Source organism: Rhinoraja longicauda, chromosome 12 (genome assembly GCF_053455715.1).
Source record: "Rhinoraja longicauda isolate Sanriku21f chromosome 12, sRhiLon1.1, whole genome shotgun sequence".
Taxonomy (NCBI): domain Eukaryota; kingdom Metazoa; phylum Chordata; class Chondrichthyes; order Rajiformes; family Arhynchobatidae; genus Rhinoraja; species Rhinoraja longicauda.
The window spans coordinates 13,632,970-13,660,333 of record NC_135964.1 but is presented as its reverse complement, the minus strand read 5'-3'; the positions used below and the strand labels follow the sequence as shown (position 1 = coordinate 13,660,333).

General features: G+C 44.5%; 1 protein-coding gene across 3 annotated transcripts in view; it reads left to right on the top strand.

The window, feature by feature from the left end:
- Positions 1 to 8,672: 8,672 nt before the first annotated feature.
- The window catches only part of LOC144598730 (importin subunit alpha-5), a 28,926-nt gene continuing 10,234 nt past the window's right edge, over positions 8,673 to 27,364 (top strand). Inside the window, exons 1-10 of one of the 3 annotated variants that reach the window (XM_078409078.1) lie at positions 8,673 to 8,858; positions 12,254 to 12,395; positions 16,875 to 16,928; positions 19,381 to 19,480; positions 19,863 to 19,957; positions 20,857 to 20,988; positions 21,913 to 22,001; positions 22,686 to 22,785; positions 23,882 to 24,045; positions 25,269 to 25,347. In XM_078409078.1, the coding sequence (XP_078265204.1) occupies positions 12,267 to 12,395; positions 16,875 to 16,928; positions 19,381 to 19,480; positions 19,863 to 19,957; positions 20,857 to 20,988; positions 21,913 to 22,001; positions 22,686 to 22,785; positions 23,882 to 24,045; positions 25,269 to 25,347 (942 nt within the window). In that variant the 5' untranslated portion in view covers positions 8,673 to 8,858; positions 12,254 to 12,266. Of the gene's footprint in view, positions 8,859 to 12,253; positions 12,396 to 16,874; positions 16,983 to 19,380; positions 19,481 to 19,862; positions 19,958 to 20,856; positions 20,989 to 21,912; positions 22,002 to 22,685; positions 22,786 to 23,881; positions 24,046 to 25,268; positions 25,348 to 27,364 lie in introns of all 3 variants that reach the window. The other 2 variants (XM_078409077.1, XM_078409075.1) reach the window with 2 other exon arrangements.

Genomic DNA, 27,364 nt, shown 5'->3' with positions numbered 1-27,364 from the left:
CTCAAGTTATTCTGAATGAATGCTCCAAGATTATTTCAAGTACAGTAAACACTTTTTTTTATGGACCTCTGTAATGGATTTTGGTTATAGCAGACAGACCTGTTGAACTTCACCACTCGGCCGGAATGCCAACGTCATCCCCGGTCTGCACAACCACCCTGGCCACTGCCACCACCTGTATTGCTGTGTAGGGACCCTGGAGGTTTTGTTGCTTAGGGCAGGTAAGGCTTTGCTTTAATGTTTCATCGAAACAAGGGCATCTCTCCCAGTGCAGTTCGTGCTTGGCCTAAATGTTATTGTTGGGTCTCTACACATGAAATGTCATCCTACCTGACCTGACCCATCCTACCTGACCGACCTCCTCCACAGGCACACTCCCACCTGCACCCTCCGCTCTGCTGCTGCCAATCTCCTATCCCCCCACATCCGGACCAAACTCAGATCCTGGGGGGACAGGGCTTTCTCCATCGCTGCTCCCACCCTATGGAACTCACTACCCAAAACCGTCAGACTCCTCCACACTCACCACATTCAAAACATCACTGAAGTCTCATCTGTTCAGTACTGCCTTCAACCACTGAAGGTCACCTCACCTTCTGTCTCCTTTCTCTGTTCTCTATCTATTTATTCACTTCCCTATGTTCTCTAAATCCCTGTAAAGCGTCTTTGAATATATGAAAAGCGCTATATAAATGTAATGCATTATTATTATTATTATTACACTTTGTTACAGCGGACAATCGGCAAGAACGGACACCATTCCCCCGCTCTGGTCTGTTATAACAGATGTTTACTGTAATGTCAGTGAGCAAAGTATCTCCCTCTGCTCCATCTGATTCTACCAAATATGAGGGCAAAAATATTCACACATCGATGTCGTTATGTCTCAACAAACAAAAATGGAGACTGAGTTTTGACCTTCAGGAAGTCTTATTTCCTCCACTGTAGACACAAGGAACAGTGATGCTGGTTTACAAAAAAAATACAAAGTGCTTTTTTGCAGGTGCATGGTTCCTTGAAGGTGGAGTCGAAGGTAGATAGGGTGGTCAAAAAGGCTTTTGGCACATTGGCCTTCATCAGTCAGAGTATTGAGTATAGAAGTTGGGAAGTCATGTTGCAGTTGTATAAGACATTGGTGAGGCCACATCTAGAGTATTGTGTTCAGTTCTGGGCACCATGTTATAGAAAAAATGTTGTCAAGCGGGAAAGGGTAAAGAGAAAATTTACAAGGATGTTGCCAGGAGTAGAGGGTCTGAGCTATAGGAAGAAGTTGAGTGGGCTGGGACTCTATTCCTTGGAGCGCAGGAGGGGTGATCTTATAGTGGTGTATAAATCATGAGGAATAGATCGGATAGATGCACAATGTCTCTTGCCCAGAGTAGGGGAATCGAAGACTAGAGGACATAGGTTTAAGGAGAAGGGGAAGAGATTTAATAGGAATCTGAGGGGAATATTTTTCACACAAAGTGGTGGGTGTATGGAACAAGCTGCCAGAGGAGGTAGTTGAGGCAGGGACGATCCCAACATTTAAGAAACAGTTAGACAGGTACATGGATAGGACAGGTTTGGAGGGATATGGACCAAACACAAGCAGGTGGAACTAGTGTAGCTGGGACATGTTGGCCGTTGTGGGCAGTTTGGGCTGAAGGACCTGTTTCCACACTGTATCACTCTATGACACCATAACTCCATATTGGAGTACCTCAGTGGGTCAGGCAGTATCTCTGGAGAACATGGATAGGTGACGTTTCAGGTCAGGAATGTTCCTTCAGACTAATATCCTTCAAGTCTGCTGAATCTACATGTCTTCAAATGGCTTGGCAATGATCAACCAATGGGTATTGGCCAAAGATCAAAATCGTAATGTAAGCAAAGGCATTTGTTCTGGAGGAGAGCTACTATATACATTCAGTTTTGACTGCTACATTCCTCCATATTCCTCCCTGCAAATTCAGTATCATTTATCAAAATTGTGTAAATATGCCAGTGCTGTCATTCAGGTGGCCCATTGAATGTCCATGTGAAGTATCGCCAGGACTTGTGCTGACCACTGCCTTGTTTGTGCGGCATCCACATTAGGCACAGTCCTGGAGAGTGGCCTTCAGAGAGAATGCAGGCAATTGATATTTTTCAATGGATATTTTTAAGGCAGAGATAGATAGGTTTCTGATTAGTAAGGGTGTCAGCGTTTATGGGGAGAAGACAAGAGAGTTTAGTTTATTGTCACGTATACTGAGGTACAGTGAAAAGCTTTTGTTGCGTTCTAACCAGTCAGCAGAAAAACAATACATGATTACAATCGATCCATTTACAGTGTAACATGATAACGTTTAGTTATGGGGTTGAGAACGAAAGATAGATCAGCCATGATTGAATGGTGGAGTAGACTTGATGGGCCGAGCAGCCTAATTCTGCTCCTATCACCTGAGTTTATCAGCTGTGGGAGAGGATTCTTTGTGAAGGGATTTGCATTGACTTGGAGGTGAACGTGGTGCAGGGCACCAGAGTTTGTACCACATGGTGCACCAGTAGGGTTGCCAACTTCCTCACTCCCAAATAAGGGACTGTCACATATTCGAGTCGCACACGCTGTGCCCTGTGTTGTACTCCTTTAATTGCCCAGGCCTAGCCCGTGACGTCATATCCTATTGCAAGCAGGTACGATGTCATTTCCTCGTACAAGCAGATACAATATCTTACATCTCCCTTCTTTCATATAAGAAAAATACATCTATAAAACATAACGCATTATAACAAGGCACAACAACTTCAAATGGATTTCTTTTCCATACTATTAATAAACATTAGCCAAACAATTGAAAGAAATGAATCACTTTTCCTGTGCTTCCAATTTAAAATATTTCAACCAACATTAATTTTGTCTAAACACAACATAGCAAGCTTGTTACATATTTACAAGTCCAAACGGTTCGGTTTCTTGCTAATGCGACCACTTCTGGTAGTGTATTCAGCTTGTGGAATTACTGGGTGAGCTGGATGGGGTTGACTTCCTCCTGATGCGGTCGACTGTGCAGACCTTGCCTGGCTGGTAGCTGACGACTGACCTGGTGAATCGCGTCCTAGCCCTGGACGGTTGAATTTCAGCTGATGTACGCAGTGCATGATCTGGTCCTGGCTGGGGCGGTGACTTCACCTGTGCCGATGACTCCGGTCTGACGGTAGGCCATGGTGTGGTCATGCACTGTCAGTCAGTCGAATGGCTGGGTCTGCGGTTAGCCTGGTGAGTAGCCAGCCGCAAGTGTTTGCGATTTCTCCTGTACTTCCGGCCGTTATGGTCAACAACATATGACCTGGGAGTACCATGATGTTCCAGAACAGTGGCCGGCAACCACTGCTTAGTTCCCGGTAGCGGTGTCATCCTGACTGAATCGCCTGGCTTCAAGACTGGAAAGTTCTGACCAGCCTTCTGGTTGTAGTGGTAGGCTTGCCTGGCCTTCTCTTTGTCCAAACGTTGCTTGACCTCTGCTGGGTTGTAGGGCCTTGGCTGAAGGAGATTCCTTGCAGTTGGGAGCTTGTTCCTCGGCCTGCATTCCATCAGTAGCTGTGAAGGTGACAGGTTACAGCTGGCAAGGGGGATGGTACGGTAGTCCAGTAACGCAAGATGCCTGTCTTTGCATTTCTTCCAGAGACACTTCACCGTTCGTACAGCACTCCCGGCTTCCTCATTGGACTGAGGGTGATGCGGGGAAGACGTCTGGTGGGTTATCTGGTATTCTGCACAGAATGTTTCAAATTCAGATGAGACATACTGTGGTCCGTTGTCCGTCCTCAAAGTTTCCGGTATGCCATGGCAGCTGAATTGTTCCTTCAGTGCATCAATGACTGATGTACTGTTGGCCTTGGAGAGTTGATTTACTTCAATGAATTTGCAATAGTAATCAACTGTCACGATGTAGTGGGACCCTTCCCACTCAAACAGGTCAGATGCTACCTCTGCCCATGGTAGATCAGGATGTTGAGTAGCGTGCATCGTCTCAGAGTGTTGAGCTGCCTGGTGTGTGTTGCATTCAGGGCAACCCTCGATCAGCTCTTCGATCTGCTGGCTCATTGATGGCCAGTACAAGGCTTCTCTGGCTCTCTGTTTGCATTTCACGATGCCGAGGTGGGACTCGTGCACTTTCTCAAGCAGTTGTTGTCTCATGGATGGTGGCACCACTATGCACATTCCTTTGTATACGATGCCATCCAGTACAGAAAGCTCATCTCTCACCATCCAGTACTCTCTGATGGAGTGTGGTACTCCTTGCTTTGTGTCAGGCCAGCCCTTCATGATCATACCATGGAGCTCATTCAATTCCATGGCCGTGCAGGTCTGGAACTGTGCGTACCTCTTTGGTGACACGGCGATGTGATCCATCATGTTGACCATGATTGGTTCCAGATCCGGTTCACTTTCCGGTAGATTAGCTCTGCTCAATGCATCACCGATAGGCACCTCCTTTCCCGGCTTGTACATGACAGTCAAGTCATAGGGCTGCAACCTGAGGAGCATCCTTTGCAGTCTCATTGGTGCTGACAGCAAAGGCTTGAAGAAGATTGCCTGTAGGGGCTTGTGATCTGATTCCACTAGCACTGACTTTCCGAAGATGTAGCGTTGGAATTTGCGGCAACCGTGTACGATCGCTAACATCTCTTTTTGGATGTGGGCGTATCGCGTTTCAGTCTCTGTCACTGCCCTTGATGTATATGCTATGGGGTGGTCTTCTTGGAGTAGCACTCGTATTACCACGCTCTTTGTCACATCCTAGTACGCTAGTACAGGGGAGGCGGTGCGCAGGTCTTTGAGCTTGTCGAAGCTTCGCTGCTGGGCATGATCCCACTGGAAATGTGCATCCCTCAAGGTCAGGGCTCTCAGTGGTTCATCAACCTTGCTGAGGTGTGGAATGAACTTAGACAGGTACTGTACGAAGCCAAGCAATTGTTGCACTTCTTTCTTGTTCGTAGGTGCAGGCATCCGCTTCACAGCTTCAATCTTTGCCGGATCAGGCCTGAGTCCTGCTGCTGTGACAAGATGTCCGACATACCGCACCTCAGACTTCCTGATCTGACACTTCTCCTCGTTGAGCTGCAGGTTGTACAGCTTTGCCTGTTGCGCCACTTGCCGGAGCACTTAATCATGCTCTATGCTATCTTTTATCGATATCAGGATGTCGTCCATGATCGCTCTTGTCCCATGGATCCCTTCCAACACTCCATCCATGATCCTCTGGAAGATTTCTGGGGCGCTCTTGATCCAAAATGGGCGGCGGAGCCAGCGGTAGCTTCCACGAGGGGTATTGAAGGTCGTCAGCAAACTCGACTCGTAATCAAGTTTGATCTGGAGAAATCCTGATTTTGCATCTATGACGGAGAAGACTTTGGCATCTGGCATCGATGCCACTACCTCCTCTACGGCTGGTATGGGATAGTGTTCTTGTCTGATCGCTTTGTTGAGGTCTTTCGGGTCTATGCAGATGCGTACCTTTCCGTTCTTCACTACCGTCACCATTGAGTTGACCCAGTCTGTTGGCTCTTGCACTCTGACAATGGCCCATTTCTCTCCATCTCCTGAACTTTTGCTGAGATTTTCTTGGCCAAGGCTTGCGTTTGTCGCCTTGGTGCCTGCACAACCGGTTGGTGAGTTGGGTCGATTTTCAATGTGTACGTCCCAGGGAGTGTGCCAGTAGTGTGCATCAATTCTGGATACTCATCGATGTTGTGGAGCCTTTGTACCAGGTTCAATCTGGCACTGTCTGCCCCTGACATCAGCACTGGCTTGCCATCAGCCTTGACCACATGATACTCAACGTCAAGGGTGTAGTCTTTATATGTTGTGGTCAATTTCACACACCCAATGTGTTCCAGTGTGTGGTTGGAGTAGGACACAAACTGCCTCTTTGCTTTGTGCAGTTTTGGTTTGTTCTCCATCTTTTTGAAGATATGCACTGGCATTATTGAGTATGAGCATCCTGTGTCTATCTGTACTCTCATCTCCTGTCCATTGATGTGCAGACTTTCATACCAGTCATCCCCTGACTGACTGAGTGAGTGTCTTGTCATGTACAGCATCCATGTGTGCATATTCATAGCCGTCCTCACTATCTTCGTCTGCGGAAGCATCTGGTGGATAGGAAGCTGCTGCTTTCTCCTCAATCATATTTGCTTGCTGCTTTCTCTGTCTGTAGACTGCTGCAAAATGGTTGAGTTTTTTGCAGACTGAACACTTCCGACCTTTGGCTGGGCAACTCTCATGTTGTGCAGAGTATCCGCATCTCTTACAACAGACTCGGACTCCTTGTTTGCTCTTTGTTCTTTGCCTTTATCTGGGCTCCTGTAGTGACTCTTATCCAGTCTAGGTTTGGGCCTTTTCTTTCTGGATCCCATGAAATTGCCTTTGCCAGCACCTGTGTACATAGCATGCACTTTATCCTCTTCTTTGTCGATGGCTTCCATACTCTCTTGGGCTGTTTCATAGTTCTGGCCAATACTGATTGCCGCATCCAGTGTTTGAACAAAATACAGAGCGGAGGTGCAGAACCTGGCGGACTGGTGCTCTGATAACAACCTGTCCCTAAATACCACCAAGACCAAGGAGCTGATCATCAACTTCCGTAGGTCACATAATGGGGAATATGCCCCGATCTCTATCAACGGGGACAGTGTGGAGAGAGTGTCCAGCTTCAAGTTTCTGGGCACTCACATTTCGGAGGACCTAACATGGTCCAATAACACTGCTGTGCTGGTCAAGAAGGCACAGCAAAGACTGTTCTACCTAAGAACACTGAAAAAGTCTGGTCTACCCCAACAGCTGCTGACGACCTTCTACCGCTGCACCATAGAGAGCATCCTAACGCATGGCATCCCTGTGTGGTACCTCAGCTGCACGGAGGCAGAAAGGAAAGCTCTACAGCGGGTAGTCCATAGAGCTCAGAGGACCATCGGAACACAGCTACCAGACTTGGAGGGCATCTACAACACACGATGCCTCAGAAAAGCCACCAGCATCCACAAAGACTCTTCACACCCCTGCAACAGTCTGTTCGAACTCCTTCCATTGGGCAGACGATACAAGGCCTTCTACGCCCGCACCTCCAGACTCAGGAACAGCTTCATCCCCAGGGCCATAACTGCTATGAACCGGTCCTGCTGAGCCGGATGGTCACAATGCATAGTGATCCGGCACAGATCAATTTGCACTTGCACTAAAACTGTTACAATTGTTTCGTTGGGTTGCTGTTGTCTAAATTAATTAAATTATTGCATCGTATGGGAGGCGCATTCCCAATCTCGTTGTACCCCTGGGTACAATGACAATAAAGATATATTGTATTGTATTGTATTGTAGTTCATCTCCTTTCTCAAGGCATTTCTCACGTACTATCTGGTGGCGGGAACGGAGCACAATTGCATCTCTGAGCATTCTCTCCTCCTCCTTATAGTGACAATCCTTGACCAGCAACTTCAGGTTAGTCACAAAGTTGTCAAACTTCTCGGTGTCCCGCTGCCGTCGTCTGTGAAAGTCGACAGTGGCCCTTATCTGATTTTTCTTTGGCTTGACATACATCTCATAGTGCTTGTGCGCTCCTTGCAGAGTCTCGTTCTCAAGGATTTCATCCCCGTTTTGGAGAGTAATTGTGTTCCATCGGAAGGTTAGGTAAATCTCCCTCCCTTTATCGCCTATGTATGTCATCAGATAGTTCACCTTTTCTTTCTCAGACTTACTGACTAGTGGACCCTCAAACGTAAAATGGCAGTGCTCTTTGAAACGTTTCCATTCTAGGTGCAGATCTTTTGCATGCTAGTTCATCCATGGCCTATCACTCGCCGACATCTTGCACTCAGGTCACTTCCACCACACTGTATACACGGGACTGTGGTCTAGCGTACTCACTGTGCCTTGAAACACTCGACGTTCGGCGCTCGATTTGTCCCTTTTCAGCTTCAGGATTGCTAATTCCTGTCAGGATTCTCCATTCACGGATTTTTTTTTTCCAATTCATATGTGAATTAAGGACACCGGGACTATTTCAGTGTTTCAGGTTTGAAACTTCTGACACCATGTCACATATTCGAGTCGCACACGCTGTGTCCAGTGATGTACTCCTTTAATCCCCCCCCCCCCCCCTAGCCTGTGACGTCATATCCCCCTGCAAGCAGATACGATGTCATTGGACAAGGTAACTTCACCGTCCTGTGCCCCACGTGACCTCACCCAGCCAGCGGCCACGTGCTCCACCAATGGCGGCTGCCTGGGCCGGGAGGCGGGTTGCTAAGCAACCTCCGTTAGGCGGCGCCCGGGCCTCCGGACCTACACTGTCCGGGCCTACACTGTCTGGACCTATACTGTCCGGACCTACAGTGTCCAGGCCTACTGCGCCTCCCAAGCCTAATACGGGACAAGGGCGGTCCTGTGCGGGACAAACCAATTTAGCCCAATATACGGGATGTCCCGGCTAATATGGGACAGTTGGCAACCCTGGATGCAGGGCACCAGAGTCTGTACCACGTGATACAGGGAGCCAGAGTCTGTACCACGTGGTGCAGGGCGTCGGGAGGCGCGTCATCATTGCGGACCTCGCTGACGTCAGCCGGCGGGCGTCAGAGCCCGGTGACGTCAGTGACGGTGACGCTGCGCCGGTTGACGTCACGGAGCGTGGGCGCGGGATGACGTCGGCCGGCCCTGCTGGCCCAGCAGGCGTTGCGGCGCGGCCTGGGCATGCGCACTGGGCTAGGCCGGGCCGGGCAGTGAGGCGGCTCTCGGCGCCGACACCCGCCCCGCACCTGGGACAGGAGGGAACCGGACAGCGACAGCACCACAGCACCACAGCGAGCGGAGTGCACTGCACCGCAGCGCCCAGGTAGGCCCCGACCCGCTTCGCTCCGCTCCCTGTCCACGGCCTGAGGTGGTGGCGCGTCCAGGCAGGGACTCGGCCCGGCTCCACGGTCTGTGTCCCGGCTAAGGCCGGACACACAGCGCCCAGCCCGTGTATGTCCCACACTCCTGGCCCAGCATGTCAACCAATATCAGCCTGACTGCACCAGCCTGTCCCCGACACAATCTCAGGCCAGTAAACTGCGCTCAGCCTGTGACTGTGTCCGAGATTGCTGGGCTTGTGTGTAAACCTGTCTCAGCCTGACTGTGTCCGGCTCCGACACCCTGGACATACCCGGCCCCGGGTTTGATTGAGCAATATATTGAATACATTTTATTAGCCAAGTATGTATACGTACAAGGAATTTGACTTGGCGCTTTGCTCCCACTATATACAGTAGACAATTAAAAATAAAACATAATTTAAACATGTGAAGAATTAATTGATTTAATAACGTTTACAAGTTGTTAAATTGAGCAGTGTGGGTTATATCTAGTGTTGAAAGGTATTTAACTAAATTTCATTTGCAGCCTTGCACACCATGATGTGCTTTTTGTGGTGACTAACAATCTTTAAATGTCCTTTAAAGTGTCATTTTGGCACTGGTCTAATGGTTTTTAGTAGTTATAGAGGAATTAAAGTTGCTGGAATCTTGAGCAAAACACAATGCAGGAGGAACACAACGGGTCAGGCAGTCTACTATGGAGGGAATGGGCAGATGACATTTTGGACTGTTAAGACAGATGGAGGTGGGTGGAGAAAGCTGGAAAAGAGTGGTGGAGAGAGGACAAAACCTGACAGGTGGACACAAAAAACTGGAGTAACTCAGCGGGTCAGAGAGCATCTTGAGAATATCTTGAGAAAAGGAATAGGTGACATTTTGGGCCAAGACCCGAAACGTCACCTGTTCCTTTTCTCCAGAGATGCTGTCTGACTCATTGAGTTACTCCAATTTTTTGTGTCTATCTTTGGTTGAAATCAGCATCTGCAGTTCCTTCATAGATATAAAAAGCTGGAGTATCTTAGTTCCTTCCTACACAAGTGAAAGGTGAGGGAGAGGATGATGGGCGGGCAAAGGCCAGAGATGAGAAGGAGACAAAAAGTTTTCAGAAAGGGAGAGAAGAGGAGGAATGAAAAGTAAAGCCAGAGGGAGGGATATGTGTGAAAGGGGATGAGGTGTAGAGGGACGGGATGGGGGAGTATGGGTGTGCAGTGGGGTGTGGGCAGAGGGAAGAGAGGGGGTAATACTTAAAATTGGAGAAATAAATCATAATATAGTTGGGTTGTAAGCTCCCCAAGCAGAATAGGAGGTACTGTTCCTCATAGTTATTGTGTTGGGTGGTGCAGGTTGGGCTACATATGCTTTCAGATTCCATTACAGGGAAGGTAGATCCAATGCAAAATAGTTGTCATGCCACCTATTACAACAATGGCTGGGAAAAGATAGGTATACAAAGTTATTGCGTAAGAGAGGGTTGAGAAAAATATAAGGGAGTGGTTAATGAAATGTGAAGAGAATGGGGATAAATGCATCATTGGCACTCAGTTACTGGTTAGTGCCATAGGGATTAATACCAGGGCTGCAACTCTACACCTCACCTGGATCCTCTATCACTTGCCAGACTTTGTCCCACCTCCCTTTCCAGCTTTCTTACCCCCTTCCACAGTCAGTCTGACCAAAATCATCGCCTGTCCATTGCCTCTATAGATGCTGCCTGACCCACTGCGTTCCTCCAGCCCTTTGTGTTTTTGCCCAATTGACTGTTCTTTGTACACTTGGTGGTTAGGTTTTGAACGTTTACCAGAACAATGATCTCATTGCTCATCAAATAGTGATAGCAAATGGTTGCAATGAAAAATAAATGGAAGGAAGAGGGAAAAAAAATTGTCCATGAAGAAAATGAATGACTGGACCCTGTTCCTGTCCAATCTTCTAGTACGAGTCAAGAATTATCCACATCATTCCAGATCGATGGAAAGTACAATGACTTCTGTAAGAAGTGCTTGTCAGTAGATTCTGATTGAGAACAGCTTTTAGTTCCGCTGTGGTGGGCACTTGGGGATGCTAATTGAGCGTAAAATTACTAATTTCTAAGAATGTAATTTAGCGTAACCTGCATTTAACCATATTTCCTCGCCGACCATATCTTGGCAGTAGATTGGTTCTTATTTCCTGACCTTGTTGGGATTGGACCCCAAATTGTCGATGAATTAGAATAACAAATATGCCAAGAGATTGCAGACAGTTGCATTGGCTTGTCGTAGACAAGTTTCCCCAAAATAGAAATTTGAAATGTGTTCAGGAAAGTTTCCTCAGGTAGTGTGTAGAAGGCCCTACGAGGGGGAGGACAAAGCTGAACCTACTATGAGGGAATTGGGCAGGGTGAGTGACTGGTGTTTGGGGACCAGCGACTGAGGTAGTGGAGTAAGGCCAGTGTTGATGGTATAAGACAGGAGCTTGCAAACAATATTTGCAGGCAAAGAGAAGTCCAGAAAGCATGTATTTTGGAGAAGTAACCCAAGACGATCGCGGGGGGCAGCGCTATAAACTTCGTCAATATGAACGTTAGTAAGCCCATTGATAAGGTTCCACATGGTAGTCTGCTCTCACAGGGGATCCAGAGAGAGCTATCTAACTGAATACACAAAAGGACAGAATTGGCTTCAAGCAGAGAGTGGTGGTGGATTTTTTTTTGTGCATTGAAACGAATGACACTAGTGTGCCTCAGTCATCGGTGTTGGCCCCATTGCAGTCTGTCATCTACATCATCGATTCGGATGAGAACATACAAGGCATAATTAGTAAGTTTGCAGATTACTCTAAAATAGGTGGTGGTGTGGATAGTGAAGATGGTTATCAAGCATTACAGCGCAATCTTAATCAGCAGTCGATGGGTGATTGGTGGAATCTAATGTGGATAAGTCTTGCACTTTGCAAAGTTAAACCAAGGCAGGACCTTCACAGTGAATGGCAGGGCTCTGTGGAGTGCTGTAGAGCAGAGGGATCTTGAAGTACAGGTACATAGTTCCCTGAAAGTGGTGTCACAGATAAACAAGGTGGTCAAGAAGGCTATTGGCATACTGGCCTTCATCAGTCAAGGAATTGAGTACATAGATTGGAGCATTATGTTATAGTTGTACAAGACATTGGTGAGGCTGCACATTCTGTCTCAAGGGGCGCAATGTCAGTATCCCACGTCACTGTACCATTATAATGTTTCCTTGTTTGGTTTAAAAAAAATGTTTTAGTAGCTTTTCATCTTTGAGCATTAATTCCTCATAATAGTATAGCTAAAAGCCTGGACCATCTTGAGCAGCTAGGAGACCGGCTGTGAATTTAGTTGAAATGTAAGTTCATATTTCTGTACTTGTCTTTTCAGCTTGCTTGAGGCCATGTTAAGTGCAGGGAAAGAAAACCTTCGACTGAAAAGCTACAAAAATAACTCTCTCAATCCGGACGAGATGAGGAGACGAAGGGAAGAAGAAGGGCTGCAGCTGAGGAAACAGAAACGTGAAGAACAGGTACAAGCACTACTTAGCTGCCAGCGTTGGCCCGGCTTTCCATTCTCTAGAATGCATGGGGAAGTGGAAGAATCATTCCCATGCATATGTCTGTAGAATTGATTTTTAACACAAGATGCGTTCATTTGGTAATGTTCAATTATTTTTAATATAAGCTATCATACAGGCCTCTTGTCAAGTATCTATACCTGATAGATCTATTGGGCAGATCTATACTAAGTAGATAGTATCTTATGAAGCTTGATAGGGAATTGCCTGTCCATGGTTTGTCCGTGAACTCCCATGTATTTTATGAGATAATCTCGTCCACGGTGCCACCCACTAATAGTACTGCTATACACTTGTACTGTATCTGAGATACTTATCTAAGATGTATCTAAGTGTTGATGCATCGTGATACGTACTGAACTGTATACAAAAATGATTTTCACTGTACCTTGGTACATGTGACAAATAAATTACCATACCTTTTCATTTGATTCTGCACCATTCAATTCTATTTACCCAGTTTCCCCATCTTAAGTCTCATGATTAGTTCAGAGATACAGCATGAGAACAGGCATCCGGCCCATCGATCACACATGATCGATTAGTAACATGATTCTCCCTCAGATATCGTCCCAATCCCATTCAGGTAGAAAGTACGTTCAATTTTGTGAACTCGCAAATATATTATACTTGAATGTTTCAATGGCACTTAATTGTCACGTGTATTGAAGTGTAGTGAAATTCATTTTTTGCATACAACTCTGATAGTCCTAGTAAGCTCCCCGGCTTACGATGTTTCGACTTGCGATAGTTCGACTTTGCGATGGTGCAAACGGTAGCGAGCCGCTGCACGCTTCCGGCCACGAGATCGCGCGTTTTAAATGCATTTCGACTTACAATATTTTCGGTTTCCAATGAGTTTCTCGGAATGGAACCCCATCGTAAGCTGAGGAGCACCTGTATTCATTAGGCACAATCATAAAAGTGTAAAACAGTGAGGCACACTGAGTCAGTGCACAAGACTCACCATGGTTTAGAAACCATCTTGTACCCTTTAGTCTGAAATTTTAAAAAGATGTTAGTCTTCGCTTGGCCGTGTAAGCCTGTTGTCCTGGTCCATTAAATCTGGCTCCTTGATGTTTATGATACCATTATAAAATGGAATGACCCATTTTGATAGCTTCTGAATCATTTGACATCATTGCAAATAAACCATGCATAGTTTAAGTTAAATTTTGCGATTATCATATCATATCATATCATATATCTACAGCCGGAAACACGCCTTTTCGGCCCTCCAAGTCCGTGCCGCCCAGCGATCCCCGCACATTAACACTATCCTACACCCACTAGGGACAATTTTTACATTTACCCAGCCAATTAACCTACATACCTGTACGTCTTTGGAGTGTGGGAGGAAACCGAAGATCTCGGAGAAAACCCACGCAGGTCACGGGGAGAACGTACAAACTCCTTACAGTGCAGCACCCGTAGTCAGGATCGAACCTGTGTCTCCGGCGCTGCATTCGCTGTAAAGCAGCAACTCTACCGCTGCGCTACCGATTACCTTTAAGTAATTGCAATATACAGTTATTCTTTGGAATGTGTTTTTGTCCTGCACATGTGTCGATCTGATAGTGACAAAGAAGCAGAATAGAACACGTGAGCAGAAATCAAAGTGCTGGAGGATCTCAATGGGTCAGACACCATCTATAGAGGTAATGGACAGCAACATTTTGGATCTAGACCCTGGTCTGAGGAAGGGTCTCGACCCGAATCGTCAACCATTCTTTCTCCCCAGAGATGGTGCCTGAAATGCTGAGATACTCCAGCATTTTGTGTCTACATTCAGTCTGAAGGCATGAGACGGGAATTAGCTAGGATAGACTGGTAAGTTATACTTAAAGGGTCGATGGTGGAGATGCAATGGCAAAGAATTAAAGACCGCATGGATGAACTCCAAAAATTGTTCATCCCTGTCTGGCGAAAAAATAAAACGGGGAAGGCGGCTGAACCGTGGCTAATGAGGGAAGTCAAGGATGGTGTTAAATCCAAGGAAGAGCCATGTAAATTGGCCAGAGGAAGCAGCAATCCAGAGGACCGGGAGAAATTTAGAACTCAACAGAGGAGGACAAAGGGGTTAATTAAGAGGGGGGAAAAGAGCATGAAAGAAAACTTGCAGGGAATATAAAAACTGACTAAAAGCTTCTTTAGGTATGTAAAAAGGAAAAGATTAGTGAAGACAAAGAAAAGGTCCCTTACAGTCAGAGACAGACGAATTTATTATGGGAAGCAAAGAAATGGTAGAACAGTTAAATGAGTACTTTGGTTCTGTCGGGAAAAAAAACTGCAGATGCTGGTTTAAATCGAAGGCAGACACAAAATGCTGGAGTAACTCAGCAGGTCAGGCAGCATCTCTGGAGAGAAGGAATGGGTGACGTTTCGGGTCGAGACCCTTCTTCAGACTGAAGAAGGGTCTCCACCCGAAACGTCACCCATTCCTTTTCTCCAGAGATGCCTGACCCACTGAGTTACTCCAGAATTTTGTGTCTACTTTGGTTCTGTCTTCCTTAGTGAAGACAGAACCAATCTCCCAGAAATACTAGGGGACCGAGGATCTAGTGGCAGGAAGGAACTGAAGGGAATCCACATTAGTCAGGAAATGGTGTTAGGTAAACTGTTGGGACTGAAGGCAGATAAATCCCCAGGGCCTGATGGTCTGCACCCCAGAGTACTGAAGGAGGTGGCCTTAGAAATCGTGGATGCATTGGTAATCATTTTCCAATGTTCTCTCGACTTTGGATCAGTGCCTGTGGACTGGAGGGTAGCCAATGTAAGCCCACTTTTTAAGAAAGGAGAGGGAAAACGGGGAATTATAGGCAAGTTAGCCTTACATCGGTAGTGGGGAAGATGCTTGAGTCGATTGTTAAAGATGTTATAGCAGCGCATTTGGAAAGCAGTGACAGGATCAGTCAAAGTCAGCATGGATGTATGAAGGGGAAATCATGCTTGACTAATCTTGTGGAGTCTTGTTTTTTGAGGATGTAACAAGTAGAATGGATAAGGGATAGCCGGTGGATGTGGTGTATCTGAACTTCCAAAAAGCCTTTGACAAGGTCCCACACAAGAGATTAGTGTGCAAAATTAGAGCACATGGTATTGGGGGTAGGGTATTGTCATGGATAGAGAACTGGTTAGCAGACAGGAAGCAAAGAGTAGGAATTAACGGGTCCTTTTCAGAATGGCAGGCAGTGACTAGTGGGGTGCCGCAAGGCTCAGTCATGTGACCCCAGTTAATCACAACATATATTAAAGATATATGTGGGCTGCGATGAGGATGCTATGAGGCTGCAGGGTGACTTGGACAGGTTGGGTGAGTGGGCAGATGCATGGCAAATGCAGTACAATATGGATAAATGTGAGGTTATCCACTTTGGTGGCAAGAACAGGAAGGCAGATTATTATCAGAATGATGTCCGATTAGGAAAAGGGGAGGTGCAATGAGACCTGGGTGCGATTGTACATCAGTCACTGAATGTAAGCATGCAGGTTGGCCTTCATTGCAAGAGGATGCGATTAGGAACAAGGATGTCCTACTGCAATTATACAGGGCCCTGGTGAAACCGCATCTGGAGTATTGCGTGCAATTTTGGTCTCCTAATTTGAGGAAGGACATTCTTGCTATTGAGGGAGTGCAGTGTAGGTTCACCAGGTTAATTCTCGGGGTGGAGGGAATTAATGATGAAAGAATGAGTCGACTGGGCTTATATTCACTGGAATTTAGGATGAGAGGGGATCTTATAGAAATATATAAGATTCTTAAAGGATTGGACAGGCTAGATGCAGGAAAATTGTTCCCGATGTTGGGGGAGTCCAGAACCAGTTTAAGAATAAGGGGTAGGCCATTTAGGACTGAGATGAGGAAAAACTTCTTTACCCTGAGAGTCGTGAATCTGTGGAATTCTCTGCCACAAAAGGCAGTGGAGGCCGATGCACTGGATGTTTTTCAAGAGAGAGTTAGATTTAGCTCTTAGTGCTGAAGGAATCAAAGGATATGGGGAAAAAGCAGGAACGGGGTACTGATTTTAGATGATCATATTGAATGGCGGTGCTGGCTCGAAGGGCCGATTGGCCCACTCCTGCACCTATTTTTCTATGTTTCTATGATCGGTCTGAAGAGGTCCCATCCCAAAATGTTGCCTGGCCATTCCCTCCACAGACGATGCCTGACTCGCTGAATTTCTCCCGCACTTTATGTTTTGCTGAATGTTCCATTTTCTGCAAACTTTTATTCCCAGAATTGCACACTAGTGGCACAAATGTCAAAACGTGGTATGCTATCTTGATTTCTGTGACGTGTCTTTTCATTACTCTTATTACTTTTGCTTGTGTCCAATGATAGATTATTAATCCAGAAGCCTGGCTTGCTGGATAATTAAAAGTTCTGTTTCTATTTTGTATTATTCATTTTGTTTGCGTTGTGTTTTTTAGTTGTTCAAACGTAGAAATGTCTCGCATACGGAACAGGAAGAGGAAGAAGAGGAGGTAATGAGTGACAGTGGATTCCATGAATCGCAAGTAAATATGGAAATGGCAATGGTAGGCAATGTTCCATCAACTACAACAACATTTATACATTTTCCACAAATTTCATCTTATACGTTCATATGTCCCAGGAGCAGAAGTAAGCCATTCGGCCCATCGAGTCTCAATCATGGCTGGTCTATCTTTCCCTCTCAAACCCATTCTCCTGCCTTCTCCACATAGCCTTTGACACCCTTACTAATCAAGAATCTGGCAATCTCTGCCTAAAAAAAAGGTCCAATAACTTGGCCTCCACAGCTGTTAATGGTGATTCCACAGATACACCACCATCTTCATAAACAGCATGTCCTGTGTGCAAAACTGTAAATCATGATTCTCCTCCAATACTTTTTAGAAGCTCTGGCTTGTGTAGTTTCATCTAAAATTGTAAAGTGCATGGAACCAAATGATAGGTGAAGAAGGGTCCTATCCCAAAACGTCACCTACTTTCTCTTCCCCACCCCGGGCTGGAAGTGTCCTGGTTGTAAGGAGTGTGTTGATGAGGTGCAGGTGAGTGGATCCAATCCTGGTGTTGCCTCGGCTCCGTCTGGAGCTCCGTCCATGGTGCCGGTGTTACCCGGCAGTTCATGGTGTTGGTCATTGGCTTCTAGGTGCTTGGGATCGGAGGGGCACACGAGGGAGGACGTGTCATCGCATTTTATATATGAGATTCATCTGCTTATAGTCCGTACAGGTTCACGTGCTTATTGGTGAATGGAGCAATGGACACATTTCAGGGCCGCGCAGTTGTAGAGTTGCTCCCTTACAGTGCTAGAGACCCGTGTTCGATCCAGACCTCGGCTGCTGTCTGTACTTTTTCCCTGTGACCATGTGCGTTTTGTCTGGGTGTTACGGTTTCTTCCCATATTCCAAAGACATGCAGGTTTGTAGGTTAAATGGCTTCTGTAAATTGTTCCTAGTGTGTAGGATAGAACTAGCTTATGGGTGATCGCTGGTCGGCGCAGTCTCGGTGGGCCGAAGGGCCTGTTTCCACACTGTATCTAAGTGTGGATGATCAGCCATAATCACATTGAATGGCGGTGCTGGCTCGAAGGGCCGAATGGCCTCCTCCTGCACCTATTGTCCATTGTGGTATTCCACACTAAATAAGGGAATGTCAAATGTTTTGTTCCTAGTGTGTTTACATAATCTGGTTTATTTGGTGTTGGGGGAGGCTGTCCACACCAAGTTCCTGTTCATTGCCTATCTCTCGATCTGCTGATGCCAATAGATTTAACTGGGGTGATTAGTTGAGAATGGCGAAATTGAGTTGGCAGTATTGTTGCCTTTGAGCCAAGTGGTTTCTAGTGCATGTTTTTCCCAAGGCAAAAGCAGGTAACATTGGCACTTCTCTTTGGGTCTTTAGGGGGATGTTGATAGTCCCAATGGTATCTGTTGAGTAAGATATCAATGGGGACTCTGACCCTTTGGTATTAACAATCCTTTGCAGTTTTGTAAAGAAAACTGAATGTTGTTTATCTCATATTGTTCATTTTGGGTGTTCCCCTCTGTGTTGTTTTCTGCGGCATTTGTCTATATACTGCATGACAGTACCTCAAGTGGTTTATTGTGGTGAATTCTGGTAGTCCCAGGATAAGTGATTTTTGTATCTCTTAGATTTTTTTAACAAATATACTTGATGTACATGTCCACTGTGAAACCAGTCATTGTCTGTGTTAAAACAATGACCAGTTTCCAAACCCACAAGTGGCTGAGCCCTGTTCAAATAGAAGGTAGTCTCTGCTCAGCTGCACTAACCATTTAAAAACTGATCACCATTTGTAAGCATCAGCACAAACAATGATAGGCATTTGTTAGCTCATGTCGTTTTCTGTATTTAAGCATTTTTGCATTTGGGGGTGGCACAGCTGGTGGATCTGCTGCCTCACAGCTCCAGAGACTCGAGTTCCATCCTGATCTCGGGTGCTCTCAGTGTGGAGTTTGAACATTCTTCCTGGGAACATGCGCGGTTTCCTCCAGGAGCTCCGGTTTCCTCCCACATCCCAAAGACGTGTGGGTTTGTAAGTTAATTGGTCCATTGTAAATTGCCCCTAGTGTGGCGGAAGGAAAAAGTGGGATAACAGAACTAGTGTGAACAGGTGACCAATGAACGGCATGGACTCAGCGCGCTGATGGACCTGTTTCCATGCTGTATCTCTAAACTAAACGCTTACAGAACATTAAAGCGCATATTTAGGATAATTTTGCGATTATATTTTGAAATTTCCAAGAAGCACGTTCCTCTATTTGGGATGGGTAATAGGATGTGAAGTAGTAAATATCAAATTAATACCAAAACTATCCTTTTCTAGAGATTGAATAATTTGACAGCTATCTTAATGTACAGCTTGATGTAACATCAACCCAATGTAGTTGCAGTTGTAATTCACCATATGGCTTTGTGTACGTACAGACTGGAGCAATCACCTCGGATATGGTGCAGATGATTTTCTCCAACAATTCTGAACAGCAGCTGGCTGCTACCCAGAAATTTCGGAAGCTCCTTTCCAAAGGTAAAGATACATTTGATGCAGCTTTCAAGAGATTTTTTAACTTTTCCTCAAATAATTTGGGGTCCTATAGTTTCATGATATCAGTTGGTGAAGGTAACAATCACCAACTCGGATTGATGGTAACGCTGCCTGCCTCGGGTCTGGGAACTCAAAAAAGTGGCAAAGTAAACCTTGCATTGAAAGTCTTTCCAACAATGTTGAATCTAACAAATGACTACTTAATTCATCCTGTTGTCTTTGAAGGACAATCCATTGTGTATATCCAAGGTGTTAATCTCTGCACGTCAATCAGACAGTCAGCACATTTTCATTAAAAGACGTACAATCCAGCAAAAAAACACTTAATCCCTGAATGTGATATAGCTCTCTTCTTTTTAAACAGAGCCGAATCCTCCAATTGATGAAGTGATCAACACACAGGGAGTGGTTGAAAGATTTGTAGAATTCCTCAAAAGGAGAGAAAATTGCACATTGCAGGTAACTTTGAGCACACTGGAATGTTTAATATTCATCCCTTTATAGAGACAAAAGTGTTTAATTGTCATGTGTATCAGCAACAAAACAATGGAATTCTTATTTGCAGCAGCCATTAACTATCATTAATATTATAAATTAATAACCAGTAATACCAGGTAACCAGACCATGTTAGCAAAACCAAGTTCATAGCAGATTGTTGCTGAGGTAGGGTCATGGTTAGTGCTGTGTTCAAGAGCCTGTTGTGCTGTTCCTGAACGTGGTTGGCACGGTTTTGAGGATCCTGCACCACCTTCCTGATGGTAGCAGCGAGATGAGAGCATGGCCAGTGTGGTGTCAGTCTTTGAAGATGCTGGCTGCCTTTTTGAGGGGTCTGTAGATCCCTGATGGTGGGGAAATCGGTACCTATGATGGACCGGGCAGTGTCCATCACTCTTTGAAGCCTCCTTTGTTCACTAGGAATGGAGAGAGAGGAAATTAGCTCTACCGAACAAGCATATGTGCGTACATCAGACTTTTGAATTTAATACGATGGGAGGTTGTTCGTATGTTCTAGTGTTCATTAATAAGTTGTTTATAACTGCATCCTATTTTTGTATCCTATTTCCTGGAAATTACTTCTGGAATCGCAGGTTTAATAGAGGAAAATATTTTTTGTGGATAATTAGCCAGTCTGTGAAATCATTAAGTATATTGTAATTAACAGAAATGTTGACATTGTATTCTTTATATGTCTGTCCCTCTAAACTTTCCCCATCCATGTACCTGTCCTAGTGTATTTTAAATTATGTTGTACGTGCGACTGTTTCCATTCAAGTTTTTAAAATTAATTTGAACTTGTCTGACCAAAAGTGTTGCTGTCTGCTGCGTGTAACTGTGGTTTCTGTTTGCTTTGGTGCAGTTTGAGGCAGCGTGGGTGCTTACGAACATTGCATCAGGAAGCTCGTTACAGACCCGGGAGGTTATCAAGGCTGGTGCTGTCCCTGTCTTTATCGAACTGTTAATGTCAGATTTTGAAGATGTGCAGGAGCAGGTAACCTTTGTTAATTCCACTGCTTTCAATTAATTTTTGCATGTATTAATCAGTTTTATGTGTAAAGCAATTAGCTGTAACGTAACTGTAACGTAATTTAAATTGCATCCTAGGAATTATAATTGTTAAAGTTATATCTTGGGAATGATTGTCAATGTTTTCAAGATATGGAGGGATGTGGATCATGTGCAGGCAGAGGAGATTAGTTTAACTTGACATCATGTTTAGCACAGACATTGTGGGCTGAAGGGTCTGTTCCTGTGCTGTTCTATACAATCCCTTTTTTCTTTCCCTTTATTAATATGGATTGCTGGCTCGTCTTTTGCTTGGGCAACACAGGGACAGAATTCAGAAGCTATATTGTTTTACAAGATAAATATATGTGAAGTGCCGATAGAAAAAATAACAAATAGAAATCATGTGTGTTTGAATAGAGTGGTCAGCGGTATTTTGAGAATTGATTACCATGCCACCTAGGCTTGTTTAAACATGTGGGGAAATGTATTGGATTAATACTTGTTTCTGTTTGTACTATTGTACTGAAAACATTTTCATAGTTTCATTGTCTACACTGTAGACAATGAAATGCAACACTGCATTTTAATTGAGACAGTGATTTTAATGATTTCTCACAGGCTTCAACGTACTTTTAAAGATCGTATAGTTATTATTAATTCTATTAAATTGCTGGTAACCTTATGCTCCAGTCAATTACCAGTTATGGTTGAATAACATCAGTAAATATTAGCAGTTACTGCATCTATAAATAACCATTGAGCAGATATGGAGATGCAAGGAACTTGTAAATTTGTAATTAAAAAAAATAAACACAACAAAATTTGTTTATTTAAAATTGTACATTTAAAGAAATCGGATCACACACCAAGGTGTTTCATGGCTCTTTGTTTATATTTTCAATTGCAGGCAATCTGGGCTCTTGGGAACATTGCGGGGGACAGCACGATGTACAGGGATTATGTGCTAGACTGCAATATCCTTCCTCCTCTCATTCAGTAAGTCATTATTGTGTGAAAATTCACTGCTTAGTTAGAATTTTACTGCAAAATCGAACGTTTTTCAAGCACTTTGAGATTAACAATATTTTAGTGTTAATCTTTCAGAATTTGTCTCCTATCAATTTTAGTAAAACTGGATGCAGACCGGTTAATCAAGATTTTTCTGCACTTTTCTATTTTTCTCGATTCCTCTATTTTTAAGTGGTTAAAGTACTTGCTGTATTCGGTTTTTCAGGCCAATTTTTGTTTCAAGCCAGAGAATGTTAGCATGAGATCAGGTTGCCTCAATTACGCTGGGATCTGTCCTCTGTCCGTGCACCCCAGCAGAGATGCGAATAAACAAATAATATCACATTCAAACAGATTGCACGGGTGCATTTAGAAAGCCCTAAGCCATTGGACAATCCATGTTTATGGGCGGTGAGGCTTCTTCGAGGCACGGACACACCTCCAATTTTCTGGCAAACTTGGTTCCAGATCCATGCTATATTATTGCTGGACCAACAGAGGTCATGACCTTGAAGGGGCCCAGATAGTGGGCCGTGGAACTCGGTTATGGGAATGGATCTGCCGGCCCCAGCCCCAGCCAGGCTGGAGTCATCGCATTTTCGGATTAAAGGAGGGGTCGGACCACCAGTTGCTGGAAAACCTGTGTTTTCACCTGTGTTTTTATACATTCAGGTTGTTATCAAAACCCAACCGATTGACGATGACAAGAAATGCTGTGTGGGCACTCTCAAACCTGTGCAGAGGGAAGAACCCTCCTCCAGACTTTGCAAAGGTAGTGTCCCTCCTGCATCAAAGACATTCTTGTGGCTATTTGAAGTATGCAGAATATGCAATAGCGAACAACATTTCCATTCTATACATTGTGACTGTTGTAACTGTTGACATATGATGAAAAATCGCCAAAATCACTGTTTTAAGAGAGAGTACATGCACTACATTAGAATGGATAAAATATTTCTATGTATCTAAGAAGACACTAAGTGCTAGAGTAACTCAGTGGATCAGGCAGCATCTCTGGAGGAATGGATAGGTGACATTTCAGGTCGAGACCGTTCTTGATTTGTATGGACTCCTGGAAAGAAATTATGAATTTATCTTTTACTATTTCCTGATATTGTAATTCATCAAGACACAAGGAACTACAGATGCTGGAACCTAGACCAAAACACATAAAGCAGGATGAATCTGGTGGAAAATGGGCAGATTACATTTTGGATTGGGACTTTTCAGACTGATTGTGAAGCAAAACTAGGTCTGTCCATTTCCCACCACAGATGCTGCTTGACCCACTGAGTTTTTGTTTTGATGTAAATCATGGAATAAGTCTATCCTAATGGTCAATACCAAATTAGCAAACAATTCAGTATGTTTTGATAATGTAATTGAAATACTTTTGTTAATACACTAAGAGTGAGGCCCAACGCAAATTAGAGGAACAGCACCTCATATTTCATTTGGCCAGCTCACAACCCAGCGGTATGAATATTGATTTCTCTAACTTCAAATAACCCATGCTTTCCCTCTCCGTTCCTCCCCCACCGTCGTTCTCTGTTCTAATGTCCTTCTGATTAATGTTACTGATTGTATACTGCATTGTCACCTTCCCCTCAACTAACAATGAATCATTCTACATTTCCTTATTGTCTGCTTTGATCTGTCATTTTCACACCGTACCCCTCTGTATCTCTAGACTCCCTCTCCCCTGACTCTCTGTAAAAGGGTCTCGGACAGCATTTTGCGTCTATCTTTGGTGTAAATCAGCATCTGCAGTTCCTTCCTACACATTGTTAATAAATGCAACGGTTTGCAGTGGGACTGCATGAATGAGCCACAAGCTGTGACATTGTTTTCCGTTTCTCTTGCCGCAGGTATCCCCCTGCCTCAGCGTGGTATCCTGGCTGCTATTCCTCAACGATGTAGATGTCCTGGCGGATGCCTGCTGGGCCTTGTCATATTTATCTGATGGGCCCAATGATAAAATTCAAGCAGTGATAGACTCAGGGGTGTGCAGAAGATTAGTGGAACTACTAATGTGAGCACACTTTTAAATGTCTCAATTTGGATTCTTTGTATGTCTAGGCATGTTTTCCCAGCGTCATTGAGCTGGAAACAGGCCCTTTGGCCCACCTTGTCCATGCTGACCAAGTTGACATTTTGGCCTGGTCCCATTTGCCTGTGTTTGGCCCATAGCTGTCAAAACCCTCCTTATCCTTGTATATGTCCAAATGTCTTTTAAAAGTCCTAATGTATATGCATTTCCTTATGTATATTAAATATGTGTTTAAATTTCCCCCTTTGTGACCATTTTGAACTCAAAACCAGAAAACTAAATAGAGTTCAAATGTAGAAACCTGGCTCCTTGTGATTCTCCAGTTTTGTGTAAAAGTGGATGTGGATGTCACTCAAACAAAATTACTGCCCTTTGATTATTCAAATAATTGAAAAATAAACCAGTAATTAAAACTAAATATGGCATGCAAAAGAGTGTGGGTGCGTAAGATATATCCAGATATGTTGGTGATGCTTATAGAGGGAGGCTGCTTTTGAAAAGGGCCAAGAATATGTTGGTAAAAGTTGGAATTATCCTTTGTAGATTGGAGGTTATAGAGGGTGGGGGTGGGTGCAGATTTAGGTTTATTTAATAATGATTAAAAGATTAGCAACTGGTCATGGTGAGAGAATGGGAAAGGTGGGTTCTGGAGGAGCATTTGGGAAATGCCTTGGAAAAGCCGTCGGACACCAGAAGATGCACGCATGAGATGAACAGTTTGACCCGGCTTCACAGTACCAGGCTGCAGCTTTATTTCACCCTTTGCAAAACAAACAAGATCTTCCATCTCATGGTCCCAGTATCTGTCAGATTAAAATTAGGATTTCTCTCCCAAATTCACTCTTGCTTTTAATATCCATGCACACTAAAACTCTCCATTATGTCAGATCAGGTCCAACGTTCTAGGACAGGGCCAGCCCCCACAATGTGACGGTTTTAATGAGTCCAACCCAGTACTTTTGAAATCTGGGTGTTTACTGTAGGATACAATACAATACAATATATCTTTATTGTCATTGTACAGGGGTACAACGAGATTGGGGATGCGACTCCCATACGATGCAATAATTTAGTTAATTTAAACAACAGCAACCCAACGAAACAAATTGTAAACAACTAGGTGTTGAATCCCGCTGGAATGTGAAGAACAACTAGGTGTTGAATCCCGCTGGAATGTGTAAACTTTCTCTGTGCTTTTCTGACAGGCACTGCGACTTCAAAGTGATCTCACCAGCCTTGCGCGCAGTAGGAAACATTGTGACAGGTGACGATATACAGACTCAGGTAAGTGGGGGGGGGGGGGGAGATGGAAGGCAGAGCTTTGTAAGGGAACCATGTTGTGCACTTATGTATGGAAGGGTAGCAAAGAGGAATGGTAGAATATAAAGAAGGAGTACATATGCTTTTAGACTTTAGAGATACAGCGTGGATACAGGCTCTTTGGCCCACCAAGTCCGCGCCATCCTGCGATCAACATGTACACTAGTTCTATCCTACACTCTAGGGGAAATTTCCAGGAGTCGATTAACCTCCACCCCATGTGTCAGAAAGAACTGCAGATGCTGGTTTACACCGAAGATAGAGACAAAATGCTGAAGTAACTCTGGGTCAAGCAGCATCTTTGGAGAAAAGGAATAGGTGAAGTTTTGCGTCGAGACCCTTCACCAGACTACAAACCCACTATTAACCTACAAACTCGCACATCTTTGGAGTGTGGGGGGAAACCAGAGCACCCGGAGGAAAAACACAGGGAGAACGTACAAACTCTGTACAGGCAGCACCCATAATCGGGACGGGTTACACCTTAACAGCAGGGGGACCAAAATTCTGACAGGCAGGTTTGCTAGTGTCACACATATGGGTTTAAACTAAGTAGTTTAGAGGAGGGGTTGACAAATTGGGAATATGCAGATGAAGTTAAAGATGAAGCGAATACAGGAGAAATTGCAAAGGACTCTCGAATAAATGGTAAGGAAAGTTCTAGATGGGATAAGAGAGTAAGGTCAGGGCCAGTGGTGAGAGGGGAGGTGAATACCAAAGTTAAAGTGTGAGGGGAGGTGAATACCAAAGTTAAAGTGTTGTATTTAAATGCGCGAAGTATAAAAAAATAAAGTGGATGAGCTTGAGGCTCAGTTACACATTGGCAAGTATAATGTTGGAATTACAGAGACATGGCTACAAGAGGACCAGGGCTGGGAACTGAATATTCAGGGGTATACGACCTATCGAAAAGACAGACAGGTGGGCAGAGGGGGTGGGGTTGCTCTGTTGGTAAGGAATGATATTCACTCTTTTGCAAGGGGTGATATAGAATCAGGAGATGTAGAATCAGTATGGATAGAAATGAGGAATTGTAAGGGTAAAAAGACCCTAATGGGAGTTATCTACATGCCCCCAAACAGTAGCCTCAACATAGGGGGCAAGTTGAATCAATAGTTAAAATTGGCATGTCACAAATGTAATGTTACGGTGGTTATGGGAGATTTCAACATACAGGTAGACTGGGAAAATCAGGTTGGTAATGGACCCCAGGAAAGAGAGTTTGTGGAGTGTCTCCGAGATAGATTCTTAGAACAGCTTGTACTTGGGCCTACCAGGGAGAAGGCAATTCTGGATTTAGTGTTGTGTAATGAACCTGATTTGATAAGGGAATTCAAGGTAAAAGAGCCATTAGGAGGCAGTGATCATAATATGAGGTTTTAATCTACAAATTGAGAGGGAGAAGGGAAAATTGGAAGTGTTAGTATTACAGTATAGCAAAGGGGATTACAGAGGTATGAGGCAGGAGCTGGCCAGATTTGACTGGAAGGAAGCCCTAGCAGGGAAGACGGTGGAACAGCAATGGCAGGTATTCCTGGGAATAATGTAGAAGTTGCAGGATCAATTCATCCCAAAGAGGAGGAAAGATTTGAAGGGGAGTAAGAGGCACCCGTGGCTGACAAGGGAAGTCAAGGACAGCATAAAAATAAAAGAGAAGAAATATAACATAGCAAAGAAGAGCAGGAAGCCAGAGGATTGGGACTCTTTTAAAGAGCAACAGAAGATAACTAAAAAGGCAATAAGGGGAGAAAAGATGAGGTACGAGGGTAAGCTAGCCAATAATATAAAGGAGGATAGTAAAAGCTTTTTTAGGTATGTGAAGAGGAAAAAATAGTTAAGGCACTTTAGAACATTTTAGATCCATTTAGACCAGAGATGAGGATAAACCTTTTCAGTCAGAGAGTTGTAAATCTGTGGAATTCTCTGCCTCAGAAGGCAGTGGATGCCAATTCTCTGAATGCATTCAAGAGAGAGCCAGATA